At 43.9% G+C, this 17,719-nt stretch overlaps 1 protein-coding gene across 1 annotated transcript in view; it reads left to right on the top strand.

The window, feature by feature from the left end:
* The window catches only part of LOC134910086 (protein unc-93 homolog A-like), a 192,227-nt gene that overhangs the window by 23,114 nt on the left and 151,394 nt on the right, over window positions 1–17,719 (top strand). The window contains exon 2 of the mRNA XM_063917726.1: window positions 6,573–6,754. Within this exon, the coding sequence (XP_063773796.1) occupies window positions 6,573–6,754 (182 nt within the window). The remainder of the gene's footprint in view (window positions 1–6,572; window positions 6,755–17,719) is intronic.

Raw genomic sequence — 17,719 nt, forward strand, 5'->3', positions numbered from 1 at the left:
AAAAGCCACCTCTTGGGTGTGGGATTATTGTGTGGAAGTGGGAGAGGATGAAGGGAATATGTGTGTACTGCTATCTGACACTGTGGATGTTAATGATGATATTGTTTGTGTAAGTCAGCCACTGGTGGCTGCAGTTCTTGCTCGAAATTAAAAGAAAGCCATTGTGATGCCTGGGCATAAGACTAAAAAAAGCCACCTCTTGGGTGTGGGGTTATTTTTACCCAAATTCTGACAAGGGCCAGTATTTACTAAAAATCCGAGTTTGGCCAATTTGTGTTTTTTTTTCTAAGTCCCAATCCGGGAATTCACTAAGCAGAAAACTCGGCAGTGTCTGGTCTATTCGTAATGGTTTGATTGACAAAGTTCTGTATTACGAATGAATAGACCATCGGTCAAACGCGGCTGTTATTTCATACAATACGGGCATTCACTATTCATTCGTATTTGGGTGTTAGTCTCTGAGTGCTCAAGTGCGGGTCTATTTTTTTCGATTAGTTAAAAAAAGCTGCAAAAAAATAGACCTGCTTTTTCCAGTCGAGTTTGGATAACTAGGCACGTATCAGTGAGATCTGTGCATGGTTATCTATGGGAAAGGGTCTGTTTAGTGTAAAAACTGGAAAAAAAATTGCGTGGGGTCCCCCCTCCTAAGCATAACCAGTCTCGGGCTCTTTGAGACGGTCCTGGTTGAAAAAATATGTGGAAAAAAATGACAGGGGTTCCCCCATATTTAATCAACCAGCACCGGGCTCTGCGCCTGGTCCTGGTTCCAAAAATATGGGGGACAAAAAGCGTAGGGGTCCCCCGTATTTTTGAAACCAGCACCGGGCTCCACTAGCCAGGTACATAATGCCACAGCCGGGGGACACTTTTATAGTGGTCCCTGCGGCCTTGGCCTTACATACCCAACTAGTCACCACTGGCCGGGGTACCCTGGAGGAGTGGGAACCCCTTAAATCAAGGGGTCCCCCCCCATCCAGCCACCCAAGGGCCAGGGGTGAAGCCCGAGGCTGTCCCCACATCCAAGGGCGGCGGATGGGGGGCTGATAGCCTTTTGAAAAAATGTGAATATTGTTTTTAGTAGCAGTACTACAAGTCCCAGCAAGCCTCCCCAACAAGCTGGTACTTGGAGAACCACAAGTACCAGCATGTGGTGGAAAACCGAGCCCGCTGGTACCTGTAGTACTACTACTAAAAAAATACCCCCCAAAAAAACAGGACACACACACCGTGAAAGTATAATTTTATTACATACATGCACACCTCCAAACATACATACTTACCTATGTTCACACGAGGCTCTGTTCTCTTGTACCTGTAGAATCCTTGGGGTACCTGTGAAAAAAATTATACTCACATAATCCAGTGTAGAATCAGACCTTTGTATAATCCACATACTTGGCAAAATAATAAAATGGAAACACGACCACGCACTGAAAGGGGTCACATGTTTACACATGGGACCCCTTTCCCCGACTGCCAGGACCCCCCCTGACTCCTGTCAAAGAGGGTCCCTTCAGCCAATCAGGAAGCGCCATGTCGTGGCACTCTCCTGATTGGCTGTGTGCTCCTGTAGTGTCTGTCAGGCTGCACACGGCAGAGATACAATGTAGCGCCTATGCGCTCCATTGTATCCAATGATGGGAACTTTGCGGTCAGCGGTTGACCGAAAGTAACCTCACCGCTGACCGCAAAGTTCCCACCATTGGATACAATGGAGGGCATAGGCGCTACATTGTATGTCTGCCGTGTGCAGCCCGACAGACACTACAGGAGCACACAGCCAATCAGGAGAGTGCCACGATGTGGCACTCCCTGATTGGCTGAAGGGACCCTCTTTGACAGGAGTCAGGGGGGGTCTTGGCAGTCAGGGAAAGGGGTCCCATGTGTAAACATGGGACCCCTTTCAGTGCGTGGTCGGGTTTCCGTTTTATTATTTTGCCAAGTATGTGGATTATACAAAGGTCTGATTCTTCACTGGATTATGTGAGTATAATTTTTTTCACAGGTACCCCAAGGATTCTACATGGACAAGTGGACAGAGCCTCGTGTGAACATAGGTAAGTATGTATGTTTGGAGGTGTGCATGTATGTAATAAAATTATACTTTCACGGTGTGTGTGTCCTGTTTTTTTGGGGGGTATTTTTTTAGTAGTAGTACTACAGGTACCAGCGGGCCCGGTTTCCACCGCATGCTGGTACTTGTCGTTCTCCAAGTACCAGCTTGCGGGGGAGGCTTGCTGGGACTTGTAGTACTGCTACTAAAAACAATATTCACATTTTTTCAAAAGGCTATCAGCCCCCCATCCGCCACCCTTGGATGTGGGGACAGCCTCGGGCTTCACCCCTGGCCCTTGGGTGGCTGGAGGGGGGGACCCCTTGATTTAAGGGGTTCCCACTCCTCCAGGGTACCCCGGCCAGGGGTGACTAGTTGGGTATGTAATGCCAGGGCCGCAGGGACCACTATAAAAGTGTCCCCCGGCTGTGGCATTATGTACCTGGCTTGTGGAGCCCGGTGCTGGTTTCAAAAATACGGGGGACCCCTACTTCTTTTGTCCCCCATATTTTTGGAACCAGGACCAGGCACAGAGCCCGGTGCTGGTTGATTAAATATGGGGGAACCCCTGTCATTTTTTCCCCATATTTTTTCAACCAGGACCGGCTCAAAGAGCCCGAGGCTGGGTGTGCTTAGGAGGGGGGACCCCACGCAATTTTTTTCAGATTTTTTAAGACTTTAATCAACTTTTTAAGGTACACAATGAAGCCCTGCACGGATCTCACAGGTTCGGCCGGGATTCCTTGTGTTTTGTCAGGCAGTGTTTTACTCATCACTCCCGTAAAACACTGCCTGATATTACGAATCACATCGACATCGGAAAAAACAAATGTGCAAAACTCGGCAGCTTAGTGGATGATCGTATCAGGATTCAAAAAGTTGCAGTAAAATGCACCCGATACCATTCGAGTTCAAACACCCTTCAAAACGGCCAAAACACGAATCTTTGTAAATATACCCCAATGTTTGTGAATGTATCTGCTCCATTTGTGAGGCCAAAGTTAGTAGAGGTATGGATGTTAGCCATCTAGGCACCTCCTCCATGTTACATCATTTGCGGTGAGTTCAATAAATTTATTGTACAAGATTATAATTTAATTAATACCCTCATCATCAAACTTCTCCTTAGTGATCAGAGGAAGTCCTTCCAAAAAATTGTTTTGGGGGGGCCCAAACAAAACAAGCCCATTTAGCCACAAAAATGTCAGTCCTTGTCACTGAAGTGCTTGGTTTGTTAAACTGTGCATGTCCTTTTTAATATCCAACATACTGTAAGGGTGGGAGAGAGGGCCCAAGGACAATTCCATCTTCCACCACCAGTGAACTCGGACTCTTTTACTTCCCGCCCAATGTATTTATCGTCCCTTTTTGATGTACGCCTGAATCATCCAGAACGTTTTTTTAGTTGTGTTTGTACCTGTTTCTTTGTATCGAGCTAATGTATATGTTACATTAGATGGTAGAATTTTTTTATTTTTTTTTAGCAATGTGTCAATGAGTATAGTCTTCATTAGAGTTTGAATGTTGCCATGTAATTCAAGTGAATATTCGCATCTTTTTTCCATTTTGAAAAAGTTACAGTTATTGTTATTTATTTTAACACTGTAAAAAAGGAAATTACAATTAAAAAAAGTAAGATATAAAATATTCAATTAATAAAAATTTATTTTCTATAAATAAACAGTATTGAATAAAATTAATCAACATACATACCAGATATATTAATGACCAGCTCTAAATGATGTACTTTTGCATATCAATAAACTCTTGGGACTGCGATGAACGCTTGTGTTTACAAATAATATGGTGAATCAAGTATACAGTAGTACATTTGAAGTAAAGTTTCTAATCATGATAATTATTTTAGCAAGCAATTAGAATTAATATTTATTAAGACAGAGAAATATATGCAAACACTTAACCATTGGCCAAAGTTTAAAATAAAATAAATAAATACATATATATATGTATTATAGATGATTTATTTCTCATTTGGCATGGGGATGTAACAACTCTATTATCATTGATTGAGACACATAATCAATCTTCTAGTCCGATTAAATTTGCACATACAGTATTCCAAAGTACAGTTAATTTATTGGATGTTAAAGTAACATTAATAGATAATTGCATTTAAACGAGCCTTTATGTAAAACCAACGGACAGGAACACTTTTTTAAAAGCACAGAGTTGTCATCCTTGTGCTATGATCAACAGCTTGCCATATTCCCAGATGATCCGCATTTATAGGATCAATAGTGTTTATGAGGTTGCAGAACAAGAAATAGATCTGTTAATACAGAAATTCCTACATCGAGGTTATAGCAAAAAATCTTTATTGAAAGATAAACAACGGGTATTGGCAATGGACAGGACATCTTTGCTTAATAAAGTCACCACACAAAATCTTCAATCTAAAAGTATACCTTGGGTTAGCACGTTTAACACTTCTTCTGAGAAAATGAAAAAATCAGCCAAGAAGAACTGGCAGATCATACAGAGTGATTCCAGTCTAGGCTTACAGGAGCATAGATTGATGCCGTGTTACAAACGAGGCCGTAGCTTGAAAGATATATGAGTTAAAACTGATTTGACAGGTTCAATCAGTCGACCAGGAATTTTTGGTTATAAAAGGAATGGCTGCTTTAAATGCACATGCGTAACCTGCCAGTTTTTATTGGCAGGTGATGTATTTTATCATCCCCACACTGGCACACCATATAAAATCCGACATCACTTTACATGCAATTCAAGCTTTGTTATTTATCAAATTATCTGTCCCTGCGGTCTCAGCTGGGTCTGGGACTCAGGGTCGACAACAAAAAGGTCGACACCAATAGGTCGACACACCTTAGGTCGCCATGGACAAAAGGTCGACAGGAACAAGGTCGACATAGAAAAAGGTCGACATGAGTTTTTTATGTTTTTTTGGTGTCGTTTTCTTCGTAGAGTGACCAGGAACCCCAATTAGTGCACCGCGTCCCCTCGCATGGCTCGCTTCGCTCGCCATGCTTCGGGCATGGTGCCTTCGCTCCGCTTCGCTCGGCACAGATTACCGTTCCAATCGTAGTCCACATGGATCGTTAAGTATGAAAAGGTTCGAAAAAAGAAAAAAAACATAAAAAACTCATGTCGACCTTTTTCCATGTCGACCTTGTTCCGGTCGACCTTTTGTCCATGTCGACCTAAGATGTGTCGACCAATTGGCGTCGACCTAAGGTGTGTCGACATTTTTGTTGTCGACCTGGAGTCCGGATACCGTCTCAGCTATATTGGCAAGACAGAATCTAAATTCAAGGAACGCATGGGTAATCACAGAGCAGCAATCCGGGCAGCGATTGCTTCAGGCTCTAGTGAACAACCTGTAGCGCGTCATTTTGCGGAGAAACAGCATTCATTGACAAGCTTGAGATACCGTATGATTGATACGGTTTTACCTTGTATACAGGGAGGCAATACATCAATTAAGCTGTTGCGTTTAGAGGCAAGATGGATACATCGTTTAAATGTATTGTCCCCTAAGGGCTTAAATGAATGCATTACATATTCCAATTTGCGGTAAAATTCATTCAAGATTATGTTATACCAGGTGCATTTAGTTATGATTAAACAGTTTTCTATGTGTGATAAGTGATTTATTATTTCTCTGCCTTTAGTGTAGTTGGAAACACTGCTTACAACCAATGACCAAGTAAGGGTTAACTTGATGCTTCATGATTAGATACAATTGAGTAACGGTGGTTAAACCTCAGCTTCATGTTTAGTGCAACGTATGTATAAGAAATAAGTTTCTCATGGTATTAAAGATAACAACATTAATGTAACAATATTTTTGTGACAACTATAGCAAAGTATTGCATCTGATTGTTTCATTATACCAGCCTTGTAATGGATGATATCCTGTGTTTATTGATTCATATCATTAATTACCTCTACGATAAGTACGGCTTCCATTACCCGACAGAAGTACAGTATCCGTACATTTTATTTTTAATGTGGTACTCGGTCGGTATGTTTTTATTGTTGTGGTTGTGTTTTATATTAACATTTTTGGTGATAAGGATTTTTGTACGGTCACTATGACAACTATAAGCACACTGAGGTCATAGAGATCGACGGCGGTCCATGGCTAATGACGTCAGTGTGATTCACACACCGGCAGTGGGGGTGATTTTCCCGCCTGACGGGTTCCTGATTCTTACATGGTATGTCTATATAAAGGTGTTTTATTTGTACATGTATTATTTCCTGATGACAATTTGATTAATAAATTGAAACGTTGAAGAAGACATTTGGACGGATGTCCGTTTCTTTATGAGACTAGCATGAGTGTCGCACCCTCGTATTGATATATATATATATATATATATATATATATATATACATACATATTATTTTTATTCTTTTATTCAAGTCATGTTTAATATTTATTTTAATCTTAAATATTTTAAAATCACTTTTTCTTTTTATAATAGAGCCAAAATTGTCACATTAATTGAACATTTATTTTTATTTTTAGAGTAGCCTGAATGTGGATGGCGGCCTTGGAGTGGCTTCATTGAGTATCATCTATGGGGCTCTTATTATTTCTTCTATGTTCATCCCTCCAATTATGATTAAGAAAGTTGGCTGCAAATGGACAATTGTTGCCTCGATGTGCTGTTATATCACATATTCTCTTGGAAATTTCTACCCTAGCTGGTACAGTATGTTTATTTTATCATATATATATACATACATACCATACAATATGCAATTAAGTATCTTAAAAAAATTATTATTTTTTTTGTAGACAGCTTTTGATTTCACCTATAGTCCCCAAATGGTACTTTAGGTACCATCAAGGTCTATCTACCAAGGCATTCTCGCACTTCTGGCTTTACAAGTGCCAGCATGCTCTGATGGCCATTTAAAGTGGGCATGACAGGGCTAGCTGGGACCTGTAGCAAACTAGTACTGGCAGATTTCTGGCATTTGTCATCTAGATGCATTCTATTAAATAGGGTGAACAGTCACTGGAAAATCGCTGGAATCATACCAGTTTTGCAAAATTGTAGACTACTGTATTACATTTTTCCCATTAACTCATGTTTCATTGCAACAATGTGCAGTCCCCTCATCTGGCTTATTACTAGATTCTCTATATTTCAACAATAATATACGAACTGTTTCATGTTTCACTTTTATTGCTGTCAGTACTACATTATTTCTCTAACGTCCTAGAGGATGCTGGGGACTCCGTAAGGACCATGGGGAATAGACGGGCTCCGCAGGAGACATGGGCACTTTAAGAAAGACTTTGACTCTGGGTGTGCACTGGCTCCTCCCTCTATGCCCCTCCTCCAGACCTCAGTTTGAGACTGTGCCCAGAGGAGATGGGTGCACTGCAGGGAGCTCTCCTGAGTTTCCTGCTAAGAAAGTATATTTGTTAGGTTTTTTATTTTCAGGGAGCACTGCTGGCAACAGACTCCCTGCATCGAGGGACTGAGGAGAGAGAAACAACCCTACTTCTCTGAGTTTCAAGGTCTTGTTTCTTAGGCTACTGGACGCCATTAACTCCAAAGGGAGTCAGAACACAGGTTCACCCTGGACATTCGTCCCAGAGCCGCGCCGCCGTCCTCCTCACAGAGCCAGAAGAAAGAAGCCGGGTGAGTGTGAGAAGAAAGAAGGCTTCAAAAGGCGGCAGTAGACTTCGTGAGCTTCACTGAGGTAACGCACAGCACGGCAGCTGCAAGGCCGTCTTAAGAGCAATGTAGGCCCTTGGGCACAGCAATACATTGGGCCCCCTACCTATCCTACATCGGTAGGGGTGGGGGGTGCTATCAGCGGCAGCTTTGATGTGCTGCGGGTGGTAGGGGGTGCTTAATACGTAGGGTAAGAGTGGATAGTGGAGTGGGCATAATTTTCTGGTGGGAGGGCAGCTTGCTTGACTGCAGATATCTCAAGTTCCTGAAAGTAGATTTCTTAGCTTTGAATGGGTTAAAAAACTAAAGAGTCACACTTTTCAGGAGGTACTGGGGATCAGAGTTCAGGAGCCAGAGCAATCCACCAACGAAAATATAAAACTGCATATTAGGCATTTGGAGCTGGAGCAGGGACCAGCTGCTTGAAGGCGGATAGCTCTGGTTCTGGGCATAGTAGAGACAAGCTGACAGTAATCACCACAAGAGGAGAGTCCCAGATTTTGGAGTATGCCCTCAGAAAAACTCTAAGTCAGACAAAACCCGAGATATCTGGCTGTGAAGAGCAATTAAGAGGCTGAGATTGGGACCACTGCTTTCAAGTTGGATATCTCCGGTTCCTTAGGGCCGATTTTCATAAATCTGGTACTTCTGGAAAGAGGAGACCCTCAGCTATCAACCTAGGACCCTTATACTCCTGGGGCCCTTGGGAAAGAGCCCATTGAGCCCATATGAAAAGACGGCCCTGGGCAGCTGTGCGCCATTGCTCCCATACACCTCACATACTCCGGTCACTGTAAGGGTGCAGGGCGCAGGGGGGGGGGGGGCACCCTGGGCAGCAATATAAACCTCTTATTTGGCAAAAGAGAGCATATATATAGCTGGACACTGTATATATGCAGGAGCCCCCGCCAAATTTTACACTTTTAGCGGGACTGAAGGCCGCCGCCGAGGGGGCGGGGCTTCTCCCTCAGCACTCACCAGCGCCATGTTTTTCTCCACAGCACCGCTGAGAGGAAGCTCCCCGGACTCTCCCCTGCTTATACCACAGTAGAAGAGAGGGTTTTAAAGAAGAGGGGGGGGGCACATAATTTGGCGCAGATAATAATAACAGTGCTACGGGGTAAACATTAAATTTCTGTGTTTTTCCTGGGTCATATTGCACTGGGGTGTGTGCTGGCATACTCTCTCTCTCTCTGTCTCTCCAAAGGGCCTTGTGGGGGAACTGTCTTCAGAAGAGCATTCCCTGAGTGTGTGGTGTGTCGGTACGTGTGTGTCGACATGTCTGAGGTAAAAGGCTCTCCTATGGAGGAGATGGAGCAAATGTGTGTGTGCGTGGTGTCTCCGTCGACAACGCCGACGCCTGATTGGATATGTGAAATTAAGTGCTATGATGAATTTATTACACAAAAGATTAGAGAACAGACAGGGAATCTACCCATGTCTGTCCCTATGTCACAGAGACTTTCAGAGTCTCACAACGCTCACTATCCAAAATAATAGACACTGATATCGACACGGAGTCTGACTCCAGTGTCGACTACGATAATGCAAAGTACAGCCAAAACTGGCAGAAAAGTATTCAATATATGATTATTGTAATAAAATATGTTTTGCTTATCACTGATGACTCATCTGTCCCTGACACGAGGGTACACATGTTTAAGGGGAAGAAAGCTGAGGTAAATTTCCCTCCTCTCATGAAGAAAAAGAGTGTGAATCTCCAGACAAGAAGCTACAGCTCCCCAAAAAGAATCCTCAGGGAGTATCCTTTCCCTAATGGGGCCGGAATAAGATGGAAATCTTCCCCTAGGGTGTACAAGGCATTGACACGTTTACCCAAAAAGGTAGCGCTGACTTTACAGCTATCCTCAGGGATCCTGCAGATAGCATGCAGTAAAAGTACTTTGAAGTCCATTTACATGCATTCTGGTACACTACTCAGACCGGCGATTGTGTCGGCATGGGTTTATAGCGCTGTAGCAGCGTAGACAGATATCTTATCAGCGGAGATTGAAACTAGTGATGAGCGGGTTCGGTTCCTCGGAAACCGAACCCCCCCGAACTTCACCCATTTTACCCGGGTCCGAGGCATACTCGGATTCTCCCGTATGGCTCAGTTAACCCGAGCGCACCCGAACGTCATCATCCCGCTGTCGGATTCTCGCGAGATTCGGATTCTATATAAGGAGCCGCGCGTCGCCGCCATTTTCACTTGTGCATTGGAAATGTTAGGGAGAGGACGTGGCTGGCGTCCTCTCCGTTTATTAATGTTGTTGCAAATATTTGTGCTTATTGCTTAATTGTGGGGACTGGGGAGCAGCAGTATTATATAGGAGGAGTACAGTGCAGAGTTTTGCTGATCAGTGACCACCAGTTTTATCCGTTCTCTGCCTGAAAAACGCTCCATATCTGTGCTCAGTGTGCTTCATATATCTGTGCTCACACTGCTTTATTGTGGGGACTGGGGAGCAGCTGTATTATATAGGAGGAGTACAGTGCAGAGTTTTGCTGATCAGTGACCACCAGTTTTATCCGTTCTCTGCCTGAAAAACGCTCCATATCTGTGCTCAGTGTGCTGCATATATCTGTGCTCACACTACTTTATTGTGGGGACTGGGGACCAGCAGTATTATATAGGAGGAGTACAGTGCAGAGTTTTGCTGACAGTGACCACCAGTATATATAGCAGTACGGTACGGAAGGCCACTACTCTACTTACCTCTGTGTCGTCAAGTATACTATCCATCTAGATTCTATACCTATGGTGCATTTTAGTTTTGCAGTTTGCTGACGGTGACCACCAGTATAAATAGCAGTACGGTACGGAAGGCCACTGCTCTACCTACCTCTGTGTCGTCAAGTATACTATCCATCTAGATTCTATACCTGTGGTGCATTTTAGTTTTGCAGTATTCTGACAGTGACCACCAGTATATATAGCAGTACAGTACGGAAGGCCACTGCTCTACCTACCTCTGTGTCGTCAAGTATACTATCCATCTAGATTCTATACATAGTAGCATAGTAACATAGTATCTGAGGTTTAAAAAAGACAAATGTCCATCGAGTTCAACCTATTTGTGGTCTCCTATGCATGATGATTTGACTAAAATTTCTGACTGATGCTGCTGTCAGCCGATACATTTTATCCCTATTTATAGTAACTATAATGCATGACTATGCACCATACCCCTGGATATCCTTATCCATTAGGAATTTATCTAACCCATTCTTAAAGGTGTTGACAGATTCCGCCATTACAACTCCCTCGGGCAGGGAATTCCAAACATGTATTGTCCTTACCGTGAAAAAGCCTTTACGCCGTATTGTGCGGAATCTCCTCTCCTCTAACCTGAGCGAGTGTCCACGAGTCCTCTGTGTTGATCTAACCAAAAACAGGTCCCGCGCAAGCTCTGTGTATTGTCCCCTTATATATTTGTAGATGTTGATCATATCCCCTCTTAGTCTCCGCTTTTCCAATGTAAACATGCCTAGTCTTTCAAGCCTTTCCTTGTATTCCATCGTCTCCATGCCCTTAATTAGTTTGGTCGCCCTCCTCTGTACCATTTTCAAGCTCCAGGATATCCTTTTTGTAGTACAGTGCCCAGAATTGTACACAGTATTCAAGGTGTGGCCTCACTAGTGATTTATATAACGGGAGTATAATACTCTCGTCCCTAGCATCAATACCCCGTTTTATGCATGCTAATATCTTATTAGCCTTCTTTGCTGCAGTCCTACTTTGGGTACTACTGCTTAGCTTGCTATCTATGAGGACACCTAAGTCCTTTTCCAGTACAGAATCCCCTAATTTTACCCCATTTAGTAGGTAGGTGTAATTTATGTTCTTGTTACCACAGTGCATTACCTTACACTTGTCTGTGTTGAAGCGCATTCTCCATTTGGCTGCCCATGCTTCTAATTTAACTAAGTCGTTCTGAAGAGACTCTGCATCCTCCTCTGTATTTATAGCCTTACACAATTTGGTATCATCTGCAAAAATTGACACCATGCTCTCTAGACCTTCTGTTAGGTCGTTAATGAAAATATTGAACAATAGCGGTCCTAATACTGAGCCTTGCGGCACACCACTTAGCACTTCAGTCCAAGTTGAAAAAGATCCATTAACCACAACGCGCTGCTTCTTATTATCTAACCAGTTTTTGACCCAAGTGCATATTGTGCTTCCTAGCCCTGATTCTTGTAGCTTGTAGATAAGTCTCATGTGTGGTACAGTATCAAACGCTTTGGCAAAGTCTAAAAAGATTACATCCACGTCTTTACCCTGATCTAGGTTTGCGCTTACTGTTTCATAAGAGCCAAGTAAGTTGGTTTGACAGGATCTGTCCTTCATAAACCCATGTTGATTCCTTTTAATGACCTTATTGGTTTCAAGGAACTTCTGAATACTATCTCTTAGAATACATTCCAATACTTTCCCCACTATAGTTGTTAGACTAACTGGTCTATAATTACCTGGTTCAGCTTTACTTCCCTTTTTGAATATAGGCACTACTTCCGCTATACGCCAGTCTTTGGGAACCATACCTGATATAACTGAATCCTTAAAGATCAAAGATAGCGGTTTTGCCAGTTCAGAGTGAAGCTCCATTAGAACCCTTGGATGAATACCATCGGGCCCTGGTGATTTATTAATCTTTAAATGTTTTAATCGGTCACAGACTACTTCCTCGCTTAAATAAGTACCTATCAGTGTGATATTCTCATTATTGAGATTGTGCGTTAGTCCCTGAATTGGATCCTCACGAGTGAATACTGTTGAAAAAAACTCATTTAGTGTGTCCGCTATGTCATAATCATTTTTGCTTAAGACTCCCAACTTGTCTTTTAAAGGGCCTATACTCTCCTTCTTTAATCTCTTGCTATTAATGTATTTAAATAATTTTTTGGGATTCGCTTTGCTTTCCTTTGCTACTAGTTTTTCAGTTTCTACTTTAGCCGCTCTTATTTCCTTTTTGCAAATTTTGTTACATTCCTTATAGTGCTGAAATGACTCTGCTTCCCCGTCAGATTTGTAGTTTTTAAATGCTCGCCTTTTCTTGCCCATAAATTCCTTAATCTTTTTGTTAAGCCACATCGGTTTATGATTTTTATTCCTTTTTTTGCTACTCATAGGAATAAATTTGAGTGTATTTTTAGCTAACAGGAATTTTAGTACCTCCCTGTTTCCTATGGGTTCCCCTACTATAATACCTGATACCAAATCCCCATTGTTTGTTAATACCAGGTCTAAGATTGCATTGTACCTAGTTGGTTCCTCAATTAGTTGGACTAAGTAGTTATCATTAAGTGTGTTTAAAAACATATTGCCCCTAGCAGTATCACATGAATCGTTTTTCCAGTTTATCTCTGGATAGTTAAAATCTCCCATCACTACTATGTCTCCTACTCCTGCTGCTCTTTCAATTTGCTTTAGTAACAATTCATCATCAGATGCGTTGATACCAGGCGGCCTATAGCATACACCCAATACTAACTTTTTTATTCCTTTTTCCCCGCATGCAATTTCTACCCATAATGTCTCGACAGTGTCTACAGTCCCCTCCTGAATATCTTCCCATATATTAGGTTTTAAAAACGGCTTTACGTAAAGACACACCCCTCCACCCTTTTTATTTAGTCTGTCTCTCCTAAACAGTGTATAGTAGGGATGTGCACTTGAAATTTTTCGAGTTTTGTGTTTTGGTTTTGGGTTCGGTTCCGCGGCCGTGTTTTGGGTTCGACCGCGTTTTGGCAAAACCTCACCGAATTTTTTTTGTCGGATTCGGGTGTGTTTTGGATTCGGGTGTTTTTTTCAAAAAACCCTAAAAAAACAGCTTAAATCATAGAATGTGGGGGTCATTTTGATCCCAAAGTATTATTAACCTCAAAAACCATAATTTCCACTCATTTTCAGTCTATTCTGAATACCTCACACCTCACAATATTATTTTTAGTCCTAAAATTTGCACCGAGGTCGCTGAATGACTAAGCTAAGCGACCCTAGTGGCCGACACAAACACCTGGCCCATCTAGGAGTGGCACTGCAGTGTCACGCAGGATGGCCCTACCAAAAAACACTCCCCAAACAGCACATGACGCAAAGAAAAAAAGAGGCGCAATGAGGTAGCTGTGTGAGTAAGCTAAGCGACCCTAGTGGCCGACACAAACACCTGGCCCATCTAGGAGTGGCACTGCAGTGTCACGCAGGATGGCCCTTCCAAAAAACACTCCCCAAACAGCACATGACGCAAAGAAGAAAAAAAGAGGCGCAATAAGGTAGCTGTGTGAGTAAGATAAGCGACCCTAGTGGCCGACACAAACACCTGGCCCATCTAGGAGTGGCACTGCAGTGTCACGCAGGATGGCCCTTCCAAAAAACACTCCCCAAACAGCACATGACGCAAAGAAAACAAGAGGCGCAATGAGGTAGCTGTGTGAGTAAGCTAAGCGACCCTAGTGGCCGACACAAACACCTGGCCCATCTAGGAGTGGCACTGCAGTGTCACGCAGGATGGCCCTTCCAAAAAACACTCCCCAAACAGCACATGACGCAAAGAAGAAAAAAAGAGGCGCAATGAGGTAGCTGTGTGAGTAAGATAAGCGACCCTAGTGGCCGACACAAACACCTGGCCCATCTAGGAGTGGCACTGCAGTGTCACGCAGGATGGCCCTTCCAAAAAACACTCCCCAAACAGCACATGACGCAAAGAAAAAAAGAGGCGCAATGACGTAGCTGTGTGAGTAAGCTAAGCGACCCTAGTGGCCGACACAAACACCTGGCCCATCTAGGAGTGTCACTGCAGTGTCACGCAGGATGGCCCTTCCAAAAAACACTCCCCAAACAGCACACGACGCAAAGAAGAAAAAGAGGCGCAATGAGGTAGCTGTGTGAGTAAGCTAAGCGACCCTAGTGGCCGACACAAACACCTGGCCCATCTAGGAGTGGCACTGCAGTGTCACGCAGGATGGCCCTTCCAAAAAACACTCCCCAAACAGCACATGACGCAAAGAAGAAAAAAAGAGGCGCAATGAGGTAGCTGTGTGAGTAAGATAAGCGACCCTAGTGGCCGACACAAACACCTGGCCCATCTAGGAGTGGCACTGCAGTGTCACGCAGGATGGCCCTTCCAAAAAACACTCCCCAACAGCACATGACGCAAAGAAAAAAAGAGGCGCAATGAGGTAGCTGTGTGAGTAAGCTAAGCGACCCTAGTGGCCGACACAAACACCTGGCCCATCTAGGAGTGGCACTGCAGTGTCACGCAGGATGGCCCTTCCAAAAAACACTCCCCAAACAGCACATGACGCAAAGAAGAAAAAAAGAGGCGCAATGAGGTAGCTGTGTGAGTAAGCTAAGCGACCCTAGTGGCCGACACAAACACCTGGCCCATCTAGGAGTGGCACTGCAGTGTCACGCAGGATGGCCCTTCCAAAAAACACTCCCCAAACAGCACATGACGCAAAGAAGAAAAAAAGAGGCGCAATGAGGTAGCTGTGTGAGTAAGATAAGCGACCCTAGTGGCCGACACAAACACCTGGCCCATCTAGGAGTGGCACTGCAGTGTCACGCAGGATGGCCCTTCCAAAAAACACTCCCCAAACAGCACATGACGCAAAGAAGAAAAAAAGAGGCGCAATGAGGTAGCTGTGTGAGTAAGCTAAGCGACCCTAGTGGCCGACACAAACACCTGGCCCATCTAGGAGTGGCACTGCAGTGTCACGCAGGATGGCCCTTCCAAAAAACACTCCCCAAACAGCACATGACGCAAATAAAAATGAAAGAAAAAAGAGGTGCAAGATGGAATTGTCCTTGGGCCCTCCCACCCACCCTTATGTTGTATAAACAGGACATGCACACTTTAACCAACCCATCATTTCAGTGACAGGGTCTGCCACACGACTGTGACTGAAATGACGGGTTGGTTTGGACCCCCACCGAAAAAGAAGCAATTAATCTCTCCTTGCACAAACTGGCTCTACAGAGGCAAGATGTCCACCTCATCATCATCCTCCGATTCCTCACCCCTTTCACTGTGTACATCTCCCTCCTCACAGATTATCAATTCGTCCCCACTGGAATCCACCATCTCAGCTCCCTGTGTACTTTGTGGAGGCAATTGCTGCTGGTGAATGTCTCCACGGAGGAATTGATTACAGGTTGAGTCTCCCTTATCCAAAATGCTTGGGACCAGAGGTATTTTGGATATGGGATTTTTCCGTATTTTGGAATAATTGCATACCATAGTGAGATATCATGGTGATGGGACCTAAATCTAAGCACAGAATGCATTTATGTTACATATACACCTTATACACACAGCCTGAAGGTCATTTTAGCCTATATTTTTTTATAACTTTGTGCACTAAACAAAGTGTGTGTACATTCACACAATTCATTTATGTTTCATATATACCTTATACACACAGCCTGAAGGTCATTTAATACAATATTTTTAATAACTTTGTGTATTACACAAAGTTTGTGTACATTGAGACATCAAAAAACAAAGGTTTCACTATCTCACTCTCACTCAAAAAAGTCCGTATTTCGGAATATTCCGTATTTCGGAATATATGGATATGGGATACTCAACCTGTATAATTAATTTTAATGAACATCATCTTCTCCACATTTTCTGGATGTAACCTCGTACGCCGATTGCTGACAAGGTGAGCGGCGGCACTAAACACTCTTTCGGAGTACACACTTGTGGGAGGGCAACTTAGGTAGAATAAAGCCAGTTTGTGCAAGGGCCTCCAAATTGCCTCTTTTTCCTGCCAGTATAAGTACGGACTGTCTGACGTGCCTACTTGGATGCGGTCACTCATATAATCCTCCACCATTCTTTCAATGGTGAGAGAATCATATGCAGTGACAGTAGACGACATGTCCGTAATCGTTGTCAGGTCCTTCAGTCCGGACCAGATGTCAGCATCAGCAGTCGCTCCAGACTGCCCTGCATCACCACCAGCGGGTGGGCTCGGAATTCTGAGCCTTTTCCTCGCACCCCCAGTTGCGGGAGAATGTGAAGGAGGAGATGTTGACAGGTCGCGTTCCGCTTGACTTGACAATTTTGTCACCAGCAGGTCTTTGAACCCCAGCAGACTTGTGTCTGCCGGAAAGAGAGATCCAAGGTAGGTTTTAAATCTAGGATCGAGCACGGTGGCCAAAATGTAGTGCTCTGATTTCAACAGATTGACCACCCGTGAATCCTTGTTAAGCGAATTAAGGGCTCCATCCACAAGTCCCACATGCCTAGCGGAATCGCTCCCTTTTAGCTCCTCCTTCAATGCCTACAGCTTCTTCTGCAAAAGCCTGATGAGGGGAATGACCTGACTCAGGCTGGCAGTGTCTGAACTGACTTCACGTGTGGCAAGTTCAAAAGGTTGCAGAACCTTGCACAACGTTGAAATCATTCTCCACTGCGCTTGAGACAGGTACATTCCACCTCCTATATCGTGCTCAATTGTATAGGCTTGAATGGCCTTTTGCTGCTCCTCCAACCTCTGAAGCATATAGAGGGTTGAATTCCACCTCGTTACCACTTCTTGCTTCAGATGATGGCAGGGCAGGTTCAGGCGTTTTTGGTGGTGCTCCAGTCTTCTGTACGTGGTGCCTGTACGCCGAAAGTGTCCCGCAATTCTTCTGGCCACCGACAGCATCTCTTGCACGCCCCTGTCGTTTTTTAAAAAATTCTGCACCACCAAATTCAAGGTATGTGCAAAACATGGGACGTGCTGGAATTTGCCCATATTTAATGCACACACAATATTGCTGGCGTTGTCCGATGCCACAAATCCACAGGAGAGTCCAATTGGGGTAAGCCATTCCGCGATGATCTTCCTCAGTTGCCGTAAGAGGTTTTCAGCTGTGTGCGTATTCTGGAAACCGGTGATACAAAGCATAGCCTGCCTAGGAAAGAGTTGGCGTTTGCGAGATGCTGCTACTGGTGCCGCCGCTGCTGTTCTTGCGGCGGGA

Source organism: Pseudophryne corroboree, chromosome 4 (genome assembly GCF_028390025.1).
Source record: "Pseudophryne corroboree isolate aPseCor3 chromosome 4, aPseCor3.hap2, whole genome shotgun sequence".
NCBI classification, from domain to species: Eukaryota; Metazoa; Chordata; class Amphibia; order Anura; family Myobatrachidae; genus Pseudophryne; species Pseudophryne corroboree.